General features: G+C 41.9%; 1 protein-coding gene across 2 annotated transcripts in view; it reads left to right on the top strand.

The window, feature by feature from the left end:
• CLTCL1 (clathrin heavy chain like 1) overlaps window positions 1-25195 on the top strand; it is an 80516-nt gene extending 55321 nt beyond the window's left edge. For both annotated transcript variants that reach the window (XM_018568662.1, XM_018568661.1), the window contains 22 exons: window positions 210-347; window positions 515-679; window positions 1430-1610; window positions 4288-4451; window positions 5782-5907; window positions 7031-7173; window positions 7392-7626; window positions 11994-12116; window positions 12782-12927; window positions 13067-13250; window positions 13387-13579; window positions 14692-14849; window positions 14936-15100; window positions 15212-15319; window positions 15605-15772; window positions 16078-16227; window positions 16309-16440; window positions 16653-16763; window positions 18858-19028; window positions 20383-20604; window positions 22704-22779; window positions 24387-25195. In XM_018568662.1, the coding sequence (XP_018424164.1) occupies window positions 210-347; window positions 515-679; window positions 1430-1610; window positions 4288-4451; window positions 5782-5907; window positions 7031-7173; window positions 7392-7626; window positions 11994-12116; window positions 12782-12927; window positions 13067-13250; window positions 13387-13579; window positions 14692-14849; window positions 14936-15100; window positions 15212-15319; window positions 15605-15772; window positions 16078-16227; window positions 16309-16440; window positions 16653-16763; window positions 18858-19028; window positions 20383-20604; window positions 22704-22779; window positions 24387-24532 (3405 nt within the window). In that variant the 3' untranslated portion in view covers window positions 24533-25195. The remainder of the gene's footprint in view (window positions 1-209; window positions 348-514; window positions 680-1429; window positions 1611-4287; window positions 4452-5781; window positions 5908-7030; window positions 7174-7391; window positions 7627-11993; window positions 12117-12781; window positions 12928-13066; window positions 13251-13386; window positions 13580-14691; window positions 14850-14935; window positions 15101-15211; window positions 15320-15604; window positions 15773-16077; window positions 16228-16308; window positions 16441-16652; window positions 16764-18857; window positions 19029-20382; window positions 20605-22703; window positions 22780-24386) is intronic.
• The last annotated feature ends 1233 nt before the right edge of the window (window positions 25196-26428 follow it).

Below are 26428 nucleotides of genomic sequence, written 5' to 3'. Positions count from 1 at the left end.
GAGTGGTTGGCAATTTCTGGGGGGGGTGGGTGGGTATGGAAGGAAGGTGCTGTGACCCAGGGGAAGGGGTTCGGTGGCTGTAGATTTTTAGTGAGCGAATAATGAGGCAAACAGTATCTTGTTGTGTTGCTCTTTATTTCTAGCAAAGAGCCCCATTATCAATTCTCTGAGGAGAAATTCATATATGCTTTTGTGTTTTCTTGTTCCAGATCGTTGATGTGTTTATGGAGAACAGTCTGATTCAGCAGTGTACTTCATTTCTGCTAGATGCACTGAAGAACAACAGGCCAGCTGAAGGTCATCTGCAGACTCGTCTCTTGGAGATGAACCTGATCCATGCTCCACAGGTGCCTGTGTTCTTATTTTCCTGACATACGTTAAGCCTAAAATTTGTATAGATTGAGTTTTCAGTTGAATTAAAATGTGTTTTGTTAAAACTGTGTGATTTTTGTCATTTCCAAAGATGGCCATGCTAATTGATCTTCTCGAACGTTTGTCTCCTTATTGCTCTTAGGTTGCAGATGCTATCCTTGGGAATCAGATGTTCACTCATTACGATAGGGCGCACATTGCCCAACTGTGCGAGAAGGCTGGGTTGCTGCAGAGAGCTCTGGAGCATTACACTGACCCGTATGACATCAAGCGGGCTGTGGTACACACACACCTTCTTAATCCAGAGGTGAGTTTTTATAAAATGGATATGATGGTTGATAATCTTATGTCTAAACACTTGTTCCTACAGCAGGCTCACCCTCACCAAAACATCTTATAATGGATATGAAGAGCGTGTGTATTCACCATCTGAAATGGGTTTTGCCTATCACCCTTGTTACCCCAAGATAAGACTCCAAGGGGCTGATGTATAAAACTTCCACTCAGCATATAGCTCGGCGAATGCCATTTGAATGGCATTATGGCCACTAGATGGCGTCAAGGAGCATTAGAATGTCCTATACTCATCAGTCCAGTGGCAGTAATCCAGTGCGAACAGCATTCGCCGGGTGGAAGTTTTATACATGTTTGTCGTGATCCTGTGACAGATTTTCCAGCCACTCCTTCCGGTCTGTGGATTGCTTCACTCATGCTGTGAAAATTCAGTTTCTACTACTGTTATGTCTTGGGTAAGTAGCAGATAACCGCAATTATTCTCAGGGAGCCGTTATCGGGTCTTTTTTAGGTTGTTTTTTTTTTTTCCTGATTTTGTGTTGCCCTGGGAATATTTGGCTGCTTTCCTACCACTCTTCTCTCCTCTTACCACATTAATGTGCTGTCTAGGCCATTCATGTTACTTAAGCTGTTGTTAGTCCAACATATGCCGCTGCTACCTAAGGTTTCTTATATGTCGAACTAGGTTACCACAGTCTCCTAAAGCTTGCACTGTATATTACCTGTGTCTTTAACAAGATTTTTTTCATCTTCCTATAATTAGTGGTTGGTGAACTTCTTTGGCTCTTTGTCAGTGGAAGACTCCGTGGAGTGTTTGAGGGCTATGCTGTCAGCCAACATCCGTCAGAATCTTCAGCTCTGTGTCCAAGTGGCATCTAAGTACCATGAACAGTTGGGTACCCAGAATTTGGTTGAACTCTTTGAATCATTCAAGAGTTATGAAGGTATGCACACATTAACACATTTTATTATGGTTATTTCTTTCTCATACATTGAGGGACAGAGGAATTCAAACACTGTTGGATTATACTGCCACCTACAGGAGTATTGTTTAGCCACAATATTTTTGACCTTTTTTAATTCCTAAATAAATCTTTACTTCTTTTTCCGGAGAGTGCAGTAGGACATCTGGGCATTGGCACCGGCAAACAAAACAAAAAAAATTGTAGGCCAGCCCAGGATAAACCCTCTTACTACTTGCATGCCTCAGTTTTTTGCTAGTGTCCTGGGAGGATGGACGCCTTTTCTTTTGCTCTGCAGCTGAAAAAAAAAGTCTCGCCTTTTTTTTTTTCCTTGACTCAAGATTCCTGCTGCATCACTCTGCTGAGCTGGTCTATATATCCATACTATGCCAAATCGACCTTTCCTCAGCTTGACTTTGGTGTGCCATTCTTCGACCCTGCTGGACTGAACATTGCAGGACTAGCCTGGAATTTTACCTTTTGGGCACTGGTTGCTATGGAGCTGTGGCTTTGCCTCAGCGCTTGATCCTGTATCTTAACGCTGACTATGTGTTTTAGGCCATTCAGAGTGACAACTGGAAGCTACTTAATTAAAGTACTCTAGTGCACCTTTCATTTCTTGCTGTCCATCAATATTGCCCTGGAAGGGGTTACCACTGAGGGTTGTCTCCACCTTGTGGTGCAAATTCTGGTTCTAGACACTAGTAGAACAACACTGCTGTTCTGGATGCCTCCAGCTCACACTCCACTAATTTTTCTGGTGCTGCCTGCAGTGTGCCTTCGGAGCGGTTGGTCATGAAATTTGCTGTCTGGAATCTTCCTTTGCTCTGTCAGGCATGGCTGCCCTCTACTCCCCATTTATGGGCCAGATAGTACCAAGTGATTGCCAACCTCAGACGCCATAAGCTCATACTTTCTCCTTTTCCTTAACATTATCTGTTCTGCCCATGACCTTAGTAGCCTCTGAGCCTTCAGTCACCGAAACTCTGTTGAGTCTCTACAGTCCTTTAACAGACAAACCTGTCTGGGGAGTCCCAGTCTTCTGCCATTACTCCTAATTGGAAAGAGACTGTGTTAGCGGAAGCTGTCTTTTAATAAGTGCCACCGTAAGCCCAGTCTTCTCTGTACGGGTGGCATGTCCATTCCCAGATTTGAGTCCTTAAATCCTGTGGCATGATCTCCAGGTTGAAAGGCTTTCATAACGGCAGCATTGTTTGAGACAGTCTTATAGAGTCTAAAGTTGGTCTCAGAAAGCATACCTTGCGTCCTTTTGTGGCAGGTCTATTGCTTCTTCATGAAGAGTAGAATTATCTTGCACAATGACTGGTGTAGAAGACTGATCAGTTTCCCAAGAGGTTTACTTCTTGTGGAGAAACTGGAGTGATGCTTGAGAAATCAGGTGCATTGTCCTGGTTGTTTGCACCAGTGGATTCCTACTCATCTGTTGAAGGAAATCTGGTGCGTAGTCTTACCAGAACTATTACAATTTGTTGTTTTTAATCTAGTCATGGTTTACCTGTATGATGATCTTATTGGAGCATACACCATCTGAGGTTTAAGGTTTGCATTCACGTTCAATTCAAACAAGTACTCAACCTAGATCAGTCTTTTGGGCATAAGGATCATCATTCCACCCACTGTGCTGCTGACGTACCTTGTGTACTCTCTGGATGTCTCTGCCGAACAGAAGCATAATTTTGGCATCGTTGTCAAGTGGTGGGATACAGTCAGCAAAATGTTTTAGGTGAGGTTCACGAAGTGCATCCTCTGGTGTAGGATTTTCCTCCCTGTCATTAGGCAATTGATTGCACTCAATCTGAGGAAGGTCAATTCTCTCTGTTCCTTTTATAGGAGAAATGATGAATCAGCATAGGTTGTTCTTCCTGTGCGTTGCACTGTACCCGCACAGGTGTGCAACGATAGGATAGCACATTACCCTTTATGCCCAATATGTCAAAGAATTCTGATGTGGCAAGTGAATGACTGCTTTGGTTATCTAAGATAGCATACATCTTGATTGCCTTTTCATGTGGTCCTTGGCTAGACATATTTTTGCAAGAGTCTTTCCACAAAGTCTTTTTTTGTGAAGTAGTTCACTACATTTTGCTGTAACTGTTGCAGGTGGTTGTTCATGGCTCCCCCTGCAGACTACAGTACGTGAAGAAGAAGAAATGCTTGTCGTGGCTGGAGCATGACTTTGTTGCTCCACACCATGATTTGAAGCGAACTGGATGTAGGAGGCTGCTGTGCATTGTCTAGAGGTGGCGTAGGATGCATAGCTGTAACATGTTTGACGGCCTGCCTGCTGTCAAATGTTTGAACAATGTCTACGTCTGGTTGGATGCAGGCGCTTCATGGCTGACAATTTTTCACCTGGCGCCTTCTATTTATCAATGGAAGGATATCGAACTGGACCTGGCAGACAGGGCCGCCACTGAACAAATTTTGGCCGGTTCATCACTCGGTGTATAGCCAGCTTTTGTTTGAACTGTAATAAGATGATGTCCTCAGCTTCTTTTTTTTTTTTATTTTATAGGATAAGATGCAGTTTGAGTGACACCCAACATTAGTTTGCCAAGTGTGTAGAATAGATGTGTGTATTGTACTGTCCTTAAGTGATGATATGTAAGTTACTTGCAATTATCCCTTTTACATTTAGGTCTTTTCTACTTTCTGGGATCTATTGTCAATTTCAGTCAAGATCCGGACGTGCACTTCAAGTACATCCAGGCAGCCTGCAAGACTGGACAGATCAAGGAGGTTGAGCGGATATGTAGAGAAAGCAATTGTTACAACCCTGAACGTGTCAAAAACTTTTTAAAGGTACATCCACCCCTAAGTTCAGTGGCTTTTGCACAGCCAAGGTATCATTTTTACATACTGTAAAACTTAAGTTGCTTGAAGAGCGTTGGGTAGTGGGGCCATCCGTTGTTGTAATTATTGTTCTTTTGCAGTCATCTATATTTATGTTCTGAAATTAATGGTAAAAGCCGCGCTGTGTGAATGAGACCGCAAAGTGTCAGATATGGTAGATACTGACCTTGGAATAATGTGATACAATGTGTAAAAAGTGCAAAACAAAAAAGAAACGCATGTATAACATGCACCTTAGTGTAAAAGTAATTGCTACAAAATATCCCTAATGAAAAATCAAATGCACTAAATATTAACTGTGAATCAATGTGATGCAATGTGCAAAGAATACCGACAAGAAAAACGCATGTGTGTAACTTGCACTCCAGTGAAAATAATAAATGGTTAAAAAATGTCCATGATCCTGGATCTTCAATAGTCCATTAAGTAAATAGAAGATAAAACATTGGATGTAGAATAAACTTAGTCTCCTGTGACCATCAACAGAGAAATCTTCTGGAATGCACCTCACCTTTAGCAGAGACCCACCAGGGTCTGTATGCGCTGTTCCTCTAATTCAAAACAGGTAGAGGAAGCACCTGATGCCGAATACCTCCGAGTGATTACCTCCTCTCAGGTACAGACTCTCTTGCAGTCTCAGGAATTGGAAACAGACAGTTCATCCGAATGGCCCATGCATCAAATAAAATAAAAAGTGGAAACTCGTAGTGCAGATGGTTTTAAAAGGATACTAGACTTTATTAAAAAAAAAGGGAATACTACTCACATATCATAGATAAAATTGAGGTATTTTGTAAGCAGCCACAGACACTGTGTGCAAATTGCTCAGCTCCTCTACTCCACCCTGGAGTAGACACTGGAGTAGACATTAGTAGACAAATTAATGGAGTAGACATTAATTTCATACGTTATATCTGACCACACAGATTTCAGCTGCTGCTTAACTTGATTAGAGTAGTGGCGCGAGGTTTCACATCATTCATTTATATTTATGTTCTACCTAAGAGCAGCGCCATGTCTTGCTGCAATTAACATACCTGATCCATACAAATACATATATGTGCAGCTGTCAGAGGGTGCGTAGAGGTGGGTTAGTATCCCAACATCCCCATTTCTTGTCTCGAACAGCTTTACCACAACAGGATCTTGGCAAGTTTTTTTTATTTTTTATAGTGTCTGTTCAGGCATATGTAACTGATGATGATACACAAAATGGGAACTATCATTATGTTTGCCTGTTACCTCTTGGTAATGCTTTCATTTTCTACCTTATGTTTAGGAGGCCAAACTTACAGACCAACTTCCGTTAATTATCGTCTGTGACCGATTCGACTTTGTCCATGATTTAGTGTTGTACTTGTATCGCAATAACCTCCAGAAGTACATTGAAATCTATGTGCAGAAGGTAAGTCGTTTTCTCAGATTTTCTGAGCATATATTTGTTTCCTCTTAAATTGGAAGTACACTTGGGGTAGCCATACATTTTACAATTTAGTTGTATGTTATGCTTCTTGGAGGATTGAGCCATTCATAATCAAGCTATGGCATCACCTTACAACATTAATAGCAATAACTGGTACTTGTGGAGACTTTTTAATTTGCTTGGGACTGTCTGTGCAACCAGGTCAATATGTAATGAGTCACATAAGATGTTGTGGCATCTCCTGGTGCTATGGACAAATGTTTGCGTTAGATGGGATTGCATTCCCATGCACGTCTATGGGAATGCGAATCCCCCTTAAAACGGGTCAGAATTGGGTCTACTGCAGGTCCAGTACTTCCTGGCAATGTATTCTAAATTCTTTGAGACGTGTGTTAAACGGATGTCTTGATACAAGCCCAAAGCCCATTGACACAGGCTATAAAGGAGACATCTGATCATTTTTGGCAAATGTTACCTTAGCAAACTACATTTTATATCAATGTGCTCTAACAATGTGCTTCTCTAAAATAGTGAGATGAGATTTACCTGTTGTTGTTTTGAGTCCTAAAGTGAAGCCAATAGTTCTCCAAACACATATCATTCATGTTAATAAGTGATAAATTGTGCAGCTTTCTACATAAATTAAAAGAGAACTAAAGCCAAACCTTTTTTTTGGGGGGGGGGGTCTTTTCTTTTTTGTCACAGGAGTACATTTATTAATATATACTCCTGTGACCCAAAACTCCACAAATAGTGGGCCACTGCCAGCTATATGTTGACAGCACAGAGCTATGCTGCAACTGGGAACAATCAGTATTGTCGGAATCCATCCCACTGCCTGATTGATCGCCAGAGCCAGCTGTGCCCACCCTCTCCCCTGTTTGTCCTTCAAATGACCGCTAGAGGAATGGATAGGGGAGGGGGAAATCAGCAGTTTCTGATCGCTCAGTTCTCGAGCTATAGAGCCGGCAGTGACTGCTGCAGTGTCATACACTGGCTCAAAATATTGGGAATAGTATATTTTGCTCTCCCAATAGTTCTCTTTTTTAAGTACTGCTAGTCTGCAAACATTCCTTTAAAACCATCACATTGTCTTCACACCTAGGTGAACCCTAGCCGTATTCCAGCAGTAGTGGGAGGATTGCTGGATGTGGACTGTTCAGAAGATGTCATTAAGAACCTCATCATGGTTGTACATGGCCAGTTTTCAACAGATGAGCTGGTGGCAGAAGTGGAAAAAAGAAACCGGTCAGTAGGTAGTTTTGTTAGATTTTGAAATATAATTTCATTCTATGCAACATTCTATGCAACGTGAGCTCCTTTTCTGTATGTAATTACACTAATTGGTTACTTTTTTGAGTTATTTGACATGTTTATAATTTCTAGTGAAGTATTGTGGCATTTTAATTTAGTGCATACTGTATTGGGTGGCATTCTGTAGACTCTTATTGTCTTCTCCATATCAGGCTAAAACTACTCTTACCATGGCTGGAATCCAGAATCCATGAAGGCTGTGAGGAGCCAGCGACACACAATGCTTTGGCCAAGATCTACATTGACAGCAACAATAATCCTGAACGCTTTCTGCGGGAGAACCCTTTCTATGATAGCTGTGTAGTGGGCAAATACTGTGAGAAAAGGGACCCACATCTGGCCTGTGTAGCTTATGAGAGGGGTCAGTGTGACTTGGAGCTTATCAAGGTTGGTGATACTGGTCATTTAATTATTTTATTTGTCAAAAAGAGCAGTGTGATGGTTGGCAATGTTTAAATCAACTTTGAGCTAGGTCATTGCCATATTGACACATTGTGTGTGTGAAATATGCTAAATGTTTGGATAGAATTTGTGCTACACCCCAGTTTTTTGTTGTTGTTGGGGAGTTTTTTTAACACCTAGGTCACCAAGAACACAGAGGATATAAAAATTGTACTTACCTTGTAAAAATGTCCGATTTTTGAATGTAAAAAAAAAAATCAGACCAACATAAAGCACTTCAGAAGTTTTTTTTCGCCTTTCAACAAAAGAACACCATACCCATATGGAAGCATGTTGGTGGCAGCATTATACTTTGGGGCTGTTTTTGTTCAACTGGAACTGGGGCTTTAGTCAAGGTGGAGGGACTTATTAACAGTTCCAAATATCAGTCAATTGTGGCACAAAATCTTCACGATTTTGCTGAAAAGATGAAGGGGAATTTCACGTTTCAGCACAATGACACAAAGTATACCTCCAAATTAGCACAAGAATGTCTTCACCAGAAGATCAAAGTTTTGGAATGGCACAGCCAGAGCCTGGACCTGAATCCAATTGAAAATCTGTGGGGTTGACTTTTAGGGCTGTGCACAGGAGACGTCCTCACAGTTTGACAGATTTGGAGTAGGAGTTCACTGGATTGAGTTGATATGGATTTTTCAGAACTAATACCGATTATGAGCCACCTTACAGGACGATAACTTATATCAGGTACCGATATTCTGTTTACATCCAGCTGTACCAGTAGCTGAATGTAAACATCGATATCGGTCGACCCCTACTGAACCTCCGCCGCCGTCCCCTGACCCGCTGGCCACTGTCAGAATATCTGAACAGATTTGGGAGCTCAATGTAGGACTGCAACATCTAATCAATTAAATCGGTTGTCAACGATTCTCGTTACCGATTAGCTGAATCCACAGCCGCCGCAATTCTGCTCCCCGTTCTCCTCCTCGCTGGCGTCGGCTGCAGATATCTGTGTTCCTTTCAGTCCGCACTGCTCTGCCCGCCTGTATCAGCAGAGGCAGCGGGGACACAGACCGCTGCAGTCGGCACCAGCAGGGAGGAGAAACCGCTGCTACCCCCGTGCTTCCCACATCCCTTTGCTGCTACCCCCATTCCTGTGATTCTGCTCCTTGTGCCCCCTCTTCTGCCGGTGGTAGAAAGCCGGCGTCAAGTGTCCTATCAGCGGCGGGAAACAATAGCAACCCTGCTTTTGGCTATTTTAAATTGCAATAAAAGGCTGGCTATTGCACCCGTCCACTGCCTGCTGTTAATCAGCCGAGGAGGACCTAAAACAACGTTCTCCTTCAGTTCCCTCCTTTGCTGATTAACAGGAAGCAGTGGGTGGGTGCAATAGCCAGCCTGCTATTGGCTATTGCAATTTAAAATAGCCAATGGCGGGCTCGCTATTGCTCATAGCCACTGCATGCTGTGATTAAATTCAGCTGCCTCAGCAGGCAGCTGTCATTCCCTAGTGAAGTGGAAAGGTAACACCCCTAATGTCACCTCCAATGTGCTATCAAATAGGGGACTTGAGCAATGAGGTAAAAAATAAGATTAAATCAAAAATACCCCCCAACCCCATGAACGTGCGCATACTAACAGAAACACAAGTCGGGTGCACCTACATAGAAAACTACTATTGCGCAACATGCTAGGTAATGCCACGTGCGTCGGAGTGAGAGCAATCATTATCGAGCCAATATTCACAGCTATCTCCAAACTGATGACTGGGCTTTTATAATAAATAAATATACTGTATATGGTGGCAAGCGTCATTTTTGTTTTCGGCCTGAAAAGTCTGCTTTGGGATGTGCGTTGTAGATCTATTAGTTTCAATGGCATCCCATACGTGCCTCCCATCCGCAGTGTGATCACCTGCAATGAAACGCACGGTACTGCAATGCCATGCATTCAAGGGTGGTGTTGGTGCAATAAATGTGCATACGGTTTTATTCTGAAGTACACTTTGTAACACAATTTGTGTACAGTATTTAATTGTAAATAAAAGATGGGGTTTTTTTTTTTTTATTCGATCGAAAAAATAATTGGCCAACTAATCGATTTTGAAAATAAGCGTTAGTTGCAGCCCTAGCTCAATGGCTGCTGGCTCTGTTCCTACATAGATTTTCTGACTCATGCCTTTCCATCAGCTGATCGAGGGATGCCTGCCAGAGAGCGGCACCCACTGTTTGAAATTCGCACAGTGTTTATCGGTAATAGCTACATTTAACCGATAAATAAAAAATTTGGGAATATTGGCTCAGATTATCGGTAGATCTAATAGGGCGATCCCTAATTTTGTAGCACTTTTTACAAGGAAGAGTGGGCAAAGATTTGAAACCCAATAGAGTACAATGTTGGCCAGAACTAAAGGAAAACAATCTGGGGGTGCTTATTTTAGATGGTTACAAAATGTGTGAAAAGGATTAACCTGGCAGTGGGGAAAGCAAAAAAAAAAAAATCTAGGGTGTATCACTAGTGATCACTTGAGGGATCACAAGTAGGAGGAAGGGGGTCCTGATTCCCTTGTATAGGTCTTTAGTTAGAGATCATTTACGAATATGCATCTAGTTCGGAACTTAGAAAAAGATATTGATAAGATAGAATAGGGGGTGTTTATCAAATCTGGAGCAGTTCCCCATTGCAATCAATATGGTAAAAGGTGTGCGTAACAAAATATATAAGGATTAAGGAAACTTAAAAGAGAACTATCGGGTTAAGTGTTTTTCCCCATAGTTCTCTTAAGTGTCACGGGAGGACATATACTAGCGTCCTCCCGTGACCCAAAGCTCAGTATATCGCAAGCTACAGCTCACAGTATAATGAGACTGCCGCAGCTGGGAAGGATCCCAACAATGCTGTCGAGATCCGCCCAGCTGCGTGAACGACAGCTGGCTCTGCCTATCTAGAGGCAGAGCCAGCTGTACCCGCCCCCTCTCCCGTCCTTTCTTCCACTCAGAACTGGAGGATCGGAGCGGGGAGGTATTCAAGCTCTGCGGGGAGCCATAACTGACAGTCACAGCTCTCTGCAGGGAGATGATCAAGAAGTAAGCGAGTGACTGTATGCGTTCGCTCACTTCCCACTCTATTGAGCCGACGAGTGACAGTTTCATTGTCGCACGTCGGCTCGAACTATGAGGATAAGTGTAAATCACTCACCTCATAGTTCTCCTTTAACCCGGTGAGCTCTTTGGACATATCTGATATTTCCAGGCTTCAGGGGGTTAATACAAACTTACGGCTGCAGTAGCAGCCATGAGCTTGTTTCTGTTTTGTGCAGCAGGCTCAGGGCTTTAATGTAAAAATGATTTTGGTGGCTGTAAAGAAGTCCAATAACTTTTCTCTGACATCAGACCAATGGAAAAAATGAGAGGTGCACCGAAATAGAAATTTAAAAACCGAAACGGAACCGAAATAAAGAAATTGTCAGGCCGAAACCGAAAATGTTTTATTTTAATTTTTTCAATTTTTTTATATTAATTTTTATTTCATTTTTTATTACATTTTTATTTTGTACTTTTAGGGGCTTCGGGAAAATATTAGGGGTCTAAACAGACCCCTGATATTTCCCTTTTTAAAATAGAAAAAGAGATTGAGGACACAAAGTCCTCAATCTCTTTTTCTGTATCCCCTGTTATCAATGAACAGGAATCCTCTGAGTGTTCCTGTTCATTGATAACATGATAACAGAGTATGTTTACTATAACTACAATAATGAATGAACAGGAGGTGATGTAGATCACTCCCATTCATTCATAATTGAGGATATAGTCCACATACTCTGTCCTCAATTATGTACAAACACTCAGCGATCGCTGAGTGTTTGCATTGGCTCTCCTCTCTGACACACACTGTCACAGGAGACTGAGCGAGCGTTGCAGGGAGGAGAGCCCAGCCTCCTGTGACAGCGTGGGCTGCCTCCGCCCCCACACCGTTCTGCCGGACTGTGATACAAGGCTGAACGGTGTGTGGGAGGAGAGACACCGGCCGCTCACAGCGCTCTCCTCCCACTGCGATCGGGCGGCTGTCACTTTCTCTCCTCCCTGCTGGGACACAGAGCAGCGCCCAGCGGGGAGGCAAGAAACCTGGGATGCGCCGATGTATTAGCCAAAAGTGCCATTTTTGGCCAATATGTTTCGGCAGCCGATATATCGGTGCATCCCTAGAACAAATACCAGATATTAAAAAAAGTATCTGGGAGAGAATAATCTTATGAGTTAATTCACTTCATGGTATAGCATTACTTCAGGGGAAATTGCTTTTTTTTTTTTCTTTTCTATTAACGTTTAAATTAATTGTTTATTCTTTAGGTGTGCAACGAAAACTCTTTGTTTAAGAGTGAAGCCCGTTACCTTGTACGAAGGAAAGACGCTGACCTCTGGGCCAGTGTCCTTGAAGAAAACAATCCATTCAGGCGACAGCTGATTGATCAGGTATGTTTAGTTGTAATAATAATCATCATTTTTGTTTTGTTTTTACACCCCTTTAAAATATACACATTGGTGATAAGTGTATGCTTTCCATTTTCTACAGCATCTTTTCTACGTACACTAAAGCTGTATTTTGTCTGCCTCATGCTTAGTGGCTTATGTAAGATTGAGGTATAAATGCAGAATATACTAGAGTTAAGTAACTACTGACATGTTTCCACATACATTCTTGCAAAATATTTGAACTCAAATCACCAGCAGTGAACATAATTGTAATCCACAGTTCAGGTTTCATACATTCCTAACAGGTTCCTGTTTACCTACTGGAGCCTTAAAAAAGGACATGTTAATTTATCTAAATGTCTTTTTGCAGCATATTAATTCTGAAATATGCCATGTGGAAATTGAGTGGTGAAGTTGATTGACAAGTGCTCTGAGAGTATTTCATTACCCTTTTCCCTCCATCCCAAAAGAACTTGGTGCTTCTCATCAAACTATTTTTATGAATGCAGCAGTTCTGGGGATAGTGTATAGCATGGGAACACTTTGCCCTATGCATGGAAAATTAGGTTACACAATGGTAGATGAATAATCCTGTATCTATATTTAGTAAAGTGTATTGGACATCTTCATTACATTAGTGTCTGGATTTTTTTTTTCTCACAAAGGTGGTGCAGACTGCTCTGTCAGAGACGCAGGATCCAGAAGAAGTGTCGGTGACTGTGAAAGCATTCATGACTGCGGATCTCCCTAATGAACTCATTGAACTTCTTGAGAAGATTGTTTTGGACAACTCCGTGTTCAGTGAGCACAGGTCAGATGGGGAGGTAATAGAATTCTGGGAAAAGGATAGAAACAGTGGTGGGTGGCATGGAAGGGCTGAAGATGGTTGTTAGTGGTGATGCAACGTACATTATTTATGTCTATTGAATGACGTTACTGTTTGCTTTCAGGAACCTGCAGAATCTATTGATACTAACCGCCATCAAGGCTGACCGAACACGTGTAATGGAGTATATCAACCGATTGGATAACTATGATGCACCAGACATTGCTAACATTGCTATCAGCAACCAGCTGTTTGAAGAGGCCTTTGCTATCTTTAGGAAGTTTGATGTTAATACATCTGCCATACAGGTGAAGGAACTTCATTAGTCATTTATTTGAAAAATGGCTTAAAAAATGTTTTTAATATTGTGAAGGCAATACCTTGAAATCTGTATGTTTTTGTTTATTGGTCGTTTTATTTCTCCTTTACAAACATATCTTACAGGTCTTGATTGAGCACATTGGGAATCTGGACCGTGCATATGAATTTGCAGAGAAATGCAATGAGCCAGCTGTATGGAGTCAGCTGGGTAGAGCACAGCTGCAGAAAGATTTGGTCAAGGAAGCTATTGACTCCTACATTAAAGCCGATGACCCTTCTGCTTATATGGAGGTGGTACAGGCAGCAAGTAAAAATAGTGAGTGATTTTAATACAGATAAGAAAGCATTTGAAGGTGTAGGATGATTATACAAAGGAGATTTTCACAATAGCTTGGCTACTGCTCTCCACACGAGAAAAATTTATAGAACTAAATACCTAGCACAAAGTAATATAAATCTGTACTTAATTGTACAATAAGGATATAGATCTTAACATTGACCGGCATACAAAGCCAGCATAGCTCCCTCCTTTTGTGCCACTGGTATAGGTTTGCACTTTAGTGTTGCTGTAAAACCCCCTGTTCACATACCTAATTACATAATTGGACAGACATCAGACCATAAAGTAAACAAAGGATATGCCAAAACAGAAATCACAAAAAAGAAATTCTGAAATAACTTGTGAAAAAAAAATCCCCAAAACTTTTTTCACAGAATGCTCAGTAAGCTTCTCAGTTAAATTTATTATTAACCTCAATACATCGTTATACCGTACAAATAATACAAAAAAAGAAATACCTGTTACGATAGTCTTTCAGCTGTAAAAAAAAGAGGCATAAAAAGGAGTTGTGACGCTATTCCGCAAGTAGCATTTACCTCACTAGGCTGGGAACTGCGCTCCAAAACTACTTGTATGGCAGTGTCGCAATTTGTGCAGATAGTCACTGCAGCCTTTGCACTAGATCGATTATTTTGGACTTTTCCAATATCCAGCAGCACTAGGATAAATTGCTGTCCTTTGATTTCCTTTTTCTGCACATTGAACCCTAGTAGTTGCAGTAGTCAACAGAATGTGATCACATAGGGCAGCAAATTACCTCTGAATGGAAACAAGATTCCCATAATAATAAAATAGCAAATTCATTGATATATTAATGAATGTAAACTTTTTAAACATTTTATAGTTTTTGTCAACGTTTTTAACAAATGATGGTTTTCTTTTAGATTGACCATTATCATTGTCATGATTTTGTTTTCCATACTGGTCAGTATTCAGATCAGTATGTGTGCCAGTGTTCTGAAACCGATTCTTACCTGCAAGTTCAATGTATTTCTTATGGATCTTCTTGTTTGCTTTGTCCTAATTATGTTGGGTTGTGGCACCAAGTGAAAAGTCTGAAAGCTAATCTAAACCTTTTCATTTCGCAGGTAACTTTGAGGACCTGGTAAAATTCTTACAGATGGCAAGAAAAAAAGCCAGGGAATCGTACGTAGAGACGGAGCTGATCTTTGCATTGGCGAAAACCAATCGCCTCTCAGAACTGGAGGAATTTGTCGGCGGCCCTAATAACGCCCATATCCAACAGGTCACGAGCTGAATATTTACGTATACAGCATTTTTATTTCTTGAGCTTTTTGTGTGTTTTACTATTCTGCCTCTTGTGAATTTTAGGTGGGAGATCGTTGTTATGAAGAGGGCATGTATGATGCTGCTAAACTTCTTTACAACAATGTGTCAAATTTTGCCCGTTTGGCATCCACCCTTGTAAACCTTGGCGAGTACCAGGCTGCTGTGGACAGTGCACGTAAAGCTAACAGCACCCGCACCTGGAAAGAGGTAAGAGAATCCTAATATCAGGAATGTTACTGTATTATTACTGGTGTGTGCGCATGTATGTATGTTTTATATTATACATCTACTCATCCTTTTCTTTTTTTTTTTTTTAAGGTCTGCTTTGCATGTGTGGACGGTGAAGAATTCCGTTTAGCACAAATGTGTGGTCTACATATTGTGATCCATGCTGATGAACTAGAGGAGCTGATCAGCTATTATCAGGTGGGTGTAAAACTAAGACTTGTTTAAAGCATCACACTATGTGATTGGCCCATTTTTGATAATACAGGAGGTTCCTCGTCCAGTTAAAGAAGGTATTTTTCTAAGCATATTTTTTATCTGAGATTGTCATGTAATGATTTTAGAACGTTAACCGTTCATTTATTTTGTCATTGTCTGGCTCTTTAGATCAGTGTTCTTCTTTCTTAGTAAGTACTACTCACATTAAAGCCTTGTAATAGGTTATTGGTAACCTTTTGTTTTTTGTTTTTTCTGGTGTTTCTAAAGGACCGTGGCTATTTTGAGGAGCTAATTGCGCTTCTAGAAGCAGCCCTTGGTTTGGAGCGTGCACACATGGGTATGTTCACAGAGCTGGCCATTCTGTACTCCAAGTTCAAACCTCAGAAAATGCGGGAGCACTTAGAGTTATTCTGGTCCAGAGTCAACATCCCCAAGGTGAGTAAGAGCTGCTATCCTACAATATTTTAACTAGACAAGTGATTTATGATGAGCATAATAGTAGTCAAAGCAGTTATTCTAGGAGTTTTCTTAGAAATATGATATTTAGATTTTTATAGATTTGGCTAGCAGAGGACCCCTTTTTGTGGGTCTCGGTAAAGCTTGTTTTAAAAACTGCCTCAACGATCTCATTACTGTCATCGGTACAATATAAATTAAGCAGTACAAATATTGTTATTTTGTGCAGCCTTTCTGAACAGCTATATTTGCTAATACTTGTCGTTATTTGTGCTTTTGTTCAGGTTTTGCGTGCTGCAGAGCAGGCCCATCTATGGGGTGAGCTAGTCTTCTTGTATGACAAATATGAAGAATATGATAATGCAATTCTCACCATGATGAGTCATCCCACTAATGCCTGGAAAGAAGTACAGTTTAAGGATATTGTTACCAAGGTATTTTCTTATCTGATATGTTTTCCTAGTTTAAAGTATGAATGGTAAACCAGTCTACAGTAATTGTTTTTATGGTTACAGGTTGCCAATGTAGAGCTTTATTACAAAGCCGTGCAGTTCTACCTGGAGTACAAACCTTTGCTCATTAATGACCTTCTCTTGGTCTTATCCCCACGTCTGGACCACACACGTACTGTCAACTATTTTTCTAAGGTAATGTTTTCTTTCTTTTTTAGGACACCTTTTATTTCTCTTTTACAAGCTGCGCTTGGCACTGCAGCCTAGTAGAGCTTCTACCATCATTCTGCCTATACACATTGCATTGTACATTTTCCATTGCTTGTATAACATTTTATAGACACAGGAGTATAATTTTTGCATAAGTGTGGTGTTTTGCTGACCTCTGAACTCTGACCTTCCCTTAGATGAACCAGTTACCTCTTGTTAAGCCGTATTTGCGCTCTGTTCAAAATCACAACAATAAATCTGTGAATGAAGCCCTCAACAACCTGCTGACCGAGGAGGAAGATTACCAGGTAACAAAGTAAACAAGAGTTATGTAATAATTACAGAACTTGATGCTACTCTCACTTCCCTTGTCATCTATTAATTATTGCAAACCACCTTCTTACCATACTTTGTTTTTATTTTAGTCTGACAAATGTACAGAAATGTGAAAAATCTATTTTTTGTTAAATGAATTTATTTTTATAGTGTATCTGTTTGATGGGGCAGTGGTCATCTGCATGCTCTCAATGGAGCTTTCAACCCGTGTTTTAATCACTATGCCAGAGCTGACAGTGTTCACATAATCTGGAACCACTCTTATGGTTCCCAGTCTTCCATAGGGAGCCCAGCTGTTATTGACACCCTGGATTGAGAGTAAGCAGACAAAGTCTTGGTTGTTGGTTCTTAAAGGAGAATTATGAGGCGAGTGAAAATCACTCAGCCTCATAGTTCTAGCCGACCTGTGACAATGAAACTGTCACAGGTCGGCTCAATAGATTGGGAAGTGAGCGAACACATAGCGTTGCTCGCTCACTTCTCGATCCTGTCCCTGCAGAGAGCCGTCACTGTCACGGCTCCCTGTAGGGATTCCCCCCCTCCCCTGTCCGATCCTCTAGCGCTGACTGGCTTAACGGATGGGGGAGGGAGCGGGTACAGCTGGCTCTGCCTCTAGATAGGCAGAGCCAGCTGTCACTCACGCAGCTGGGTGGATCCAGACAGTAATGTCAGGATCCGTCCCAGCTGCAGCGTCTCAGTAGCTCAGTAGGTGTAGCTCGCGGTATACTGAGCTTTGGGTGATGGGAGGACGCTAGTTTGTGTCCTCCCGTCCTACCCTTAGGAGAACTATGGGGAAAAGCCCTGACCCCATAGTTCTTTAAAGGGGAGAACAAATTTAACGTACTGCAAAATGTACAGATTGCAGGCAAGAAAGGGTTAACGGCTTATTCTGTGTTCGTATCAGCATATCATAGCTAAGGAAAATAAGATCATCACATTAACAATACCCATTGTAACAAACTGGCAGACAAACTTCTGATGATTCCAAATGCCTTCAGGAGTTTAGGACTTAAAGGGGTTCTAAACCCTCCGTTTTTTTGCCTATCTCTACTGCTAGCAAGCAGCAGATACAGGAAAAAAGTTTTTTTTAAAACCCGCTTTAACAGCGGTTTAAACTTACCCTGTTTTCATTGCGTGCTCCCGCAAAGCACCTTGGGGTGGGCGCATGCGCAGTTCGGATTCTCGGATGGTAGACGATCCCCCCGCAGCACCGCTGGAGGGACAGATGACATCAGGAAAGAAGAGGAAGATTGGATTAAGATCATTTTAATGCATGTGAATTGTTAAACCTGAACTCCAGACAAATAAAATGCACGTATGATGAAATGCTGCCAGTGTGCAGTAAGTACATGAATCTGTCTTGGTGTGCGCCTCTTGCCATCCTCTGTACAGCAGCACTCAAACTGGCAGAGGGAGGGGCAGCACTGGGAGTCCGCAAGTGTGTTGCATATAAATGTGCAGACCAGGAACAGAGCAGAGTGAGCAGGCTAGGGGTGCAGGGAGGACAGCAATGTATCCTTTCTATAGTCCAAAGTTCTAACATTGAAAGTGGTTTCATCCACCTGTTTGTGCAGTGTGCCAAGGATTTGGGATTCTTAGGAATTGATGGACAGAAATACAAATACAGTTAAACCTGCTCCCATATATTATTTAATCTGTGTATTTAACTGATTGGAGTTCAGTATTATAGAGCTACAGTGTGAAAAGTATATTGCAATGCTTCTGCCACCATGATTATATTGTTGAGGGATGCAATCTGTCATCATACATGACATTTCCTCTGTCAAACTGGAATGCAAAAAAATAATCCTCTTGGGGAACACTGACATGCTAATTATTTGAATCCTTCTTTTTTTTTGTCATTGCTTTCGCATCAAGTCTGCGCTTCTGTTACACTAATAAAAAGCATGCTGCATTTGTTAGAATTGATTATTTATGGATACTACCCTTCAGCTATTTTCTAGTTTCAGAAATCAGTTTGTGTGAATGAACAGAATGCAATAAATATTGAATACTCTGTTATGCTTCAATGAACTCTAAAGTTATAAACCCTTGTCTGTCCATAGGGCTTAAGAGCATCTATTGATGCTTATGATAACTTTGATAACATCAGCTTGGCACAGCGTCTGGAGAAACATGAGTTAATTGAGTTTCGTCGAATTGCAGCATATCTATACAAGGGTAATAACCGCTGGAAGCAGAGTGTGGAGCTATGCAAGAAGGACCGCTTATACAAGGTGAGATAATGGGGATTGCAGATCACATCTAACACAATGGAAACTTTTGTCTGTGCAAGTGCTGAAAATAGATTTTAAATATGAACTCCAGGGGAAAAAGGTTTATGAACCCTTGCAGTGGTACTACTCCTGCACTGCAAGGGCTAACTGCTTATTACTGTCTAGGTGCTAAAAAAAAAAAAAGTTATACTCGCCCGTACTACAGAGCCAACTCCCTGCTTCTCTGGTCACTGAAGTGTGAAGACACAAGGATTCTTAAGGTGCCCCAAGGTGTGTGGAAGACGTGCAACCTTTGCTACTGTACGGTCCCACGACTTTTACCTTAGGAACATGTTCGAAAACCCGACGAGAATCGTACGATTGTCGGCGGGTGTGTAGCATGTTCGTAAGATAAATGCCGCACGGGCCGGTGTGCGCAAGCGCACACTGCCCGTTCACCATTGCGGTCATCGGAAGTACGATCTGCCTGTCCAAGATGGGCAGATCGTATGTTTTTTTAATTACCTTACAACCATCGCAAGGCAAAGGTCTTGCGATGGTTGTAAGGTGTGTGCCCAGCATTAGACTGCTGCAGAGGAGGGGGAGAGAGTCTGTAAGAACAAGCAGGTTGGAATGATAGAGTTTTTAACTTTTTTGGCACCTAGAAACAAACACGCAGTTAACCCTTTCAGTTCAAGGGTAACCCCACTGCAAGGGTTAATAAACGTTTTCCCCTTCTTTAACCATTTCCCTTGACATACCCACAAAGTATCATCTTTGTTGCATACAGTCATTGTATGTGCTGATTTGTTACTCATACATTTCGTAGTTCTAGGTTAGCGCAATACATCAGTAAAGATTGTTTTTTTTACTTCCAGGGCCCCGCCATCTGTGTTCACAGTATACACTAGGGATGCACCGATACCGGTATTTCGGTATAGAGTACCGATATTTGTTTTTTTTGGTACTCGCCGATACCGAGTAACGGAAGTCCAATTCGGAAGCCAGGCAGCGTGTAATGACTCGCTACCTGGCTTCCTGATTAGCAGGGAAGCCGCCCCCATGCTTCTCGTCCCTAGTGACGAGAGAGCATGGAGATGGCTTCCCGGCCAATCGGGAAGCTGGGCAGCGTGTAATGACACACTGCCCGGCTTCCTGATACCGGAAGTATCGGGCTAGGCATCTGAGTATTTGGGCGAGTACGAGTACTCGTCCAAATACTCGGCATCGGCACTGATACTAGTATTTGTGCATCCCTAGTATACACCTTTTCTGCATAGTTGAAAAGTAATGAGTATGGTGTTTAATGGTTCAGGGTTTTAACTTTCTGAACCTGGGTTTTTGCTTGATTTGTTGCTTGTATATTTCTTCACAGGATGCCATGTTGTATGCTGCAGAGTCAAAAGACACTGAGCTAGCAGAGAAGCTGCTTCAATGGTTTCTGGAGGAGGGAAAACGTGAATGCTTTGCAGCCACTCTCTTCACCTGCTATGATCTTCTGCATCCAGACATTGTTTTAGAGCTGGCTTGGAGGCACAACATTATGGACTTTTCCATGCCTTACTTTATTCAGGTCATGCGAGAATACTTGTCTAAGGTGTGTATGCCGCATACAATGATATACAGTCTAACCAGTAAAACTATACTGTTATACCAAGTATAACATTATACTGTACAAAAACAAAAGATGTACAGGTAAATTTGAACATGTTTGGAATGTGAGGTATGATGCACTGATGGCCTAAGACTTGGACATAGATTTATCCTTACTCAATTTTGTTTCTTAAAAAAAGTTGATTATTCTTAGATTATTTATATTTGGGGAAATTCTAACTTCAGCCATTGTTTTTTCCTTTTTAGAACAGTGAGGGGCAGAGTTAGAATCTTTCTGAGGCTTATTGCTGTGTCCCATTTGAAAGATTTCCTATCACTTCTTCCTGTCTCTTGGACAGGGTTAGGAATGATGGACAATCTCTTTAATAAGGGAACAGCAACAAAAAACACATGAAGTAGAATGAGTAAGTTTAGAAATTATTACCATTTGTCTTATTTCTTTGACCGAGAGTTACAGAGGCAGGAAGGGGAGAACAGATCCCTCAATGGGTTCTCAGACTGCAAAATTCTAACAAAGACAGATCAAACTTCTATTCTAAGTCTGCATTATCTGGGCCTTAGACCGAAAGGGACAAATATGGCAGCTGCTCAGATCCGTTTAAAACTAGCAAAAGGACCAGGGCAGTACACTGAACAATACAAGAGAGGTCCCCAGCACAGCTAGCCAGCAACAAAAACAAATCCGTTTAACTACTCAGGTTAAAAACAGGTTTGGTTTTTCTGCCGGTTTTAATTTTTTGGGATTTTGGGTAGACACACACAGGAAGTCTTTAGCTGCATCATTAAGATAATATGTGGGCTTCTGGTGTGTAGTTGTACCTTTTAGGAGGTTAGGGCTGCCTCCAAGTGAGCATTGCATTATAATTGTCCCACAGTAGGGTTAGGGACCACACTTATTAGCGGTAGGGACCTCTCTTGTACTGTAAGGGGTCTCAGCATTTAATGTTTCCTGGTGTAGAGATGTATACTTTGTAATTTGCATTCAACATATATAATATATAACCATTAAAGCTATAATTTTAGGGTTGCAACTAATTAATATTTTCAGAATCGATTAGTTGGCCAATATGTTTTTTCAATTAATCGGATACAAAAAAATTAAATACCATCATTAATTTTAAAATACACCAATGCAGTGTTACAAACATAAAGTTTACTTCAGAATAAAACTGCATGCACAATGTTTTGCAATTGGAATGCACGGCATTGCAGTACCGTGCGTTCCAGTGCCATCGATCACACTGTGGGTGGGAGGCGCCTTTGGGGATGCCATTGAATTTGCAACTGTCACCCATTCAAGTTACTGATCAGGTGACAGACGCTGCATGTAAACACCTGCACACTGCATGTAATGGAATGTGATATGACTACATGTGGTTAGGACTCGATCACTATCCCTGGACGCATCGATCGTGCATCCAGGGAAAGTGATTGTTTTCTAACTGCATGTAATGGTAACTTGAATGAGTGGCAACTGCTGCATGTAAACACCAGATTAGGGATTCCTGTTGCAGGAAAATGCAAGCTTCTGACGCAGGAATCCCTAAACATATAAACTTAAAGGTGTGGGGCCTAATACACACACCCACACTTGCACTCCCCCCAAGCACACACAAAATTATTCAATCCCCCCCAGACACATAAACCAAGAGCCCCCTCACCTGCTTGTTTTTGCAGGGAGGAGGCACAATCTCTTGTGATCCAGTGGTTGATTAGTAAGACTGGCTGGTGCAGACCTTACTAATCCATTCCTTCGGCCAGCGCTCAGTGAAGGATGTCAGAGCGCTGGTGGAAAGGAGCTCTGGCACAGCCAAGAGCAGCTATGCGATCTGCATCTGAACGGGATGCAGAACGTGTAGCAAGTCAGGTACGTGGTCCGTGACCGTGTTCCTGACTTGTCAGTTGGCTGCGGGCCGATACTTTGAGACCCCTGGCCTACAGTTTACAGTCTTGTCTAATCCTCCTGTAGGTGGCAGTATAAACGAAGATGAAAGTAAATAAATATGTTTTTGGACCAATTCACCACCCTGCGATTTTACACTGCTTATGAAATGTAAAACATTTGATTTTGTCTTTATACAGGTGGACAAGTTACATGCTGCAGAGAGTTTAAGAAAGGAGGAGGAGCAAGTGACAGAGCCAACCCCTATAGTATTTGGTGAGTACCCTGTTTTCCCCAAACATTTCTTTTTTTTTTTTTTGTCAATGAATGCTCATAGGGGGCTAACAGTAATCCCACTGCAAGGGTTAAGAATGTTTAGGAAGAGTATTAAAGGCTAGGCGTTTTTTACCTTCATGCTATGGAACTATGTAAATGCATTCTCTGCAGTAAGGTAAATAACGCCCCAATACCTGTGAAGACTTGTCACCACCGTCGGTCTCTGAAGCTGTCCTCTGTTCCCCCGAACTACCTTGTTGCAGGGGAGGATACTGAGGGCAGAGGAGCCATAGGCTCCTTCTGCCTTCAGTCAATCTGTTAGGAGAGTGGCGTGCCGCAAGCTGTGTGTGTGTCTATGGACGCACACAGCTACTTGCGTGCACGGCTGTGAGCGCTCACGCATAGGTGCCTCCTCAGCAGCCGGTTACCTGATGGAGGCACCCACACGGGGCGGGACAGAGCTATGTGGGAGCCAACCAGAAAACGAAAAATTGAAGAATTGTAAACTAAAAGACCAGAGGATTTGCATAAGTGCGGGCATCCCATGCATTTTGGACTTGATGGACTAATGTCTTTATTCAACCTCAAATACTATGTAACTATGTAACATTTATTTAAATTTATATTCGTATTTCCTTCTGAAAATACGATTTTGCCGCTGTCATTGACCTTCTTGCTTCAGTATTTCGAGTTTCTAGCCTGGAGCATATATTGTAATGAGGAGAGACCTGAGAACAGTTCTTATTTGTATACATCTTCCAGGTGAGTAAAAATACTGAAATAAGTGGGTTCGCATGACAGCCAGGCACCTAGCATTTTCAGAAAGACAGGTCAGGAATGTCAGCCTCCATATTTCTCTCACGACAGGTTTGAACAGTCATGTCCTCAGAATATGTAGGTTGATCATTTAGAGTTAGCTATTCCATTTATCTGTGTCTATTTTATGAACCTTATTTGGAAATTGTATTTGTTTCTTTTCTTTCCTAGAAGTGTTGACAGCACAAGGTAGGGGTGGGGGGGGGGCTTAGTATGGTCTGGATCTGATGTTGTTCTGGTGAAGATGCACACACATTTTTGTCCATTCCCTAAAGGTGCCCATACACCTTACGGTTGTCGTACGATAATCGTAAGCGATCGACTTTTCGTACAACAATCGTAACGTGTGAATAGAGTGCCCGACCAATAGTACTGTACAATCGTACGACATTTGACGGTCAAGCATGTTTGAAAACTTTGGTCAATCGTAGGATGTTCGCATGGTTGGTGGCGTTTCCATCCGTCAAAAGTCGTACGATTAACGCTGCGCATGCGCAAACGAAAATAATTGTGGTTACCGCAAGTCGTCCAGGTGTTTTTTTTTTTAAACTACCGCTGATTGAACCTTTCGATAATCGGGGCAGGATGGGGCCGTCGTACGAAAATCGTACGATGGTTCGATCATCGGATGAAAAGTTTTGTCCGATAATCGTAAGGTGTATGGGCACCTTAACACTTTTGTTTAAATGCCCTTGGTCCATTATCATTTGACACTTACAAGTCATACACCAATAAACTGATTGCAATCTTCTTATTTTGCTAACACTTATTCTCTCCTTTTGTCTTGCCAGGTCAGCAGCTGATGCTTACAGCGGGTCCTGCTGGTGTAGTGCCACCGCCACCGCCGCAGCCAGCCTTCCCATATGGATATACGGCTCCACCAACGTTCACTCAGCCCCCTCCTTCTGTCTCCCCTGGCTACGGTTTCAACATGTAACCTCCGCAGCCTGATGCCCTTTTCACTCTATACACCTGGCGGGGTGCTGTAGCCCACTCTTCCAGGAGCTGACTGTAGTTCATCTTGGACACCTTTTATTTATTACATTTGCTCTTACTGACTTGGAAATACAGCTTTTCAGCCATTCACTACCACAGTTTATTAAAGTGTTTTCTTTGGATGAGAATGGCCTAGATCCACTGTCCATATTCCTTTTATGACTTATTACACATGCTAACCAAGCAATCATTCTGTGCTGTATACTGCTGAATACAAAATATGGCAGCTGCATATCCATGTGCAATCCCTAGCTGCCTCATTAGTCCACCTTAAGTGGTTACCATGGACAGGCATGCCAGATCTTTTCTTCTGTCTGCCGAAATAGCAGCAGGTGTCACATCTAAGTTCTCTTTTCTTTACTAACACACAACATGGCATACAGCAACCTATGTGCCACCTCTGTGCCATGTTATTGGGGGGGGGGTTTAATCTCAGCACTGGTACGCAGCCGGGTTGGATTTTTAATATAGAATGAAGCACTGTTTAGTGAACGTACTCCAATATGTTTAAAGCTTGTACAGTTAGCCATTTTCTTAGACTGGCCTTGCTTGTGTTGCCTGTTACAATACCCATAATATTAAATACAGTAAACATACAATCATATTTAAACGTCTTATCCAGCATGTGTTTCTTTGATTAGACTGTTTTCTTAGAGGTGATTAACGTTCTTTCCATACTACCTACTCTGCGGCAATATTTTCAGTGTCTGGATTCGTCACCCTGTGCTTATGGTATTTCAGTATTTACCGTGTTTCCCCGAAAATAAGACACTGTCTTATATTTTTTTGGGCTCAAAAAAACACACTAGGTCTTATTTTCGGGGTAGGTCTTTTTTTTTTTTTTTAAATGTACAACAATCCACACTTATTCATGTACAAAAATATGGAGATCAGGGCAATCAGGGGTGCCGTACCTTTCCAAGAGCAATTTGCTAACCAATCGCTGGCCAGAATGAGCGAAGCGCGCTTTCACTATCGATTCCTCACAGACGGAGTGCATTTGATATCACTCTGCCTGTGACAGGAGCCGACGCTATAGAGGATGCATCGGCTTATACGGCTCTGCTCCCTCTGCTGCCGCCTCGCTTCCTCTAGCGCTGACTTAGTTGGCACCGCTGATTTCTCTCCCGCAGCTCTTCAAGTTCCCCCTTATGCCACCACCGGCCCTGGAAATGGTCACAACTAGGTCTTATTTTCGGGGTAGGTCTTATATTTTAGAAATTCACAAAAATAGTACTAGGTCTTATATTCGGGGTAGGTTTTATTTTCGGGGAAACAGGGTATGTTCTAGCACCAGAGGGCAGTATATGCCGTGTGCCACATTTCTTGCAGAACATGTAGCTTCCAGTTATCCTTTTAAATGAGTTTGTCTTTAATTTCCTCTATAATATCTATAGATGTATATACATTACATATGAAATAGAAGCCGTCTGTTTCAGTCAGCCAGATTAATGCTGACTCTTTGTAAAATAGAAGTCTGCACAAATACGGTCAACAAAGATGAGATGGCATAGTCCAGATGTAATATGCTGGCATCAGCCACAAGATCTACTGCAAATTCTGGATTGTTACGACTTGACAGTTGAACTCTGGTGTCTTCTTGCCCGTTTTGTTCTGCTGCTGCACTGTTATTTTCTCCTTACTAGCAGTGCAGGGAATATGTAATGTAATATTTCATTTAGGAATGCACAGATACCAAGTACCGTACACGATACAAGTACAGATCCTTTTCAAGCTCCAGGACTAGACCATTTTTGCAAGTACAAGTACTGATACTTGTCCAAGTACTCACAGATACAAGTACTGATACATTTTTGTTTTTTGCCACGTGACAGTT

This window comes from Nanorana parkeri, unplaced genomic scaffold, assembly GCF_000935625.1.
Source record: "Nanorana parkeri isolate BGI_ZX_2015 unplaced genomic scaffold, ASM93562v1 scaffold1225, whole genome shotgun sequence".
NCBI lineage: Eukaryota > Metazoa > Chordata > Amphibia > Anura > Dicroglossidae > Nanorana > Nanorana parkeri.
This window is presented reverse-complemented; position numbering and strand designations above follow the sequence as displayed.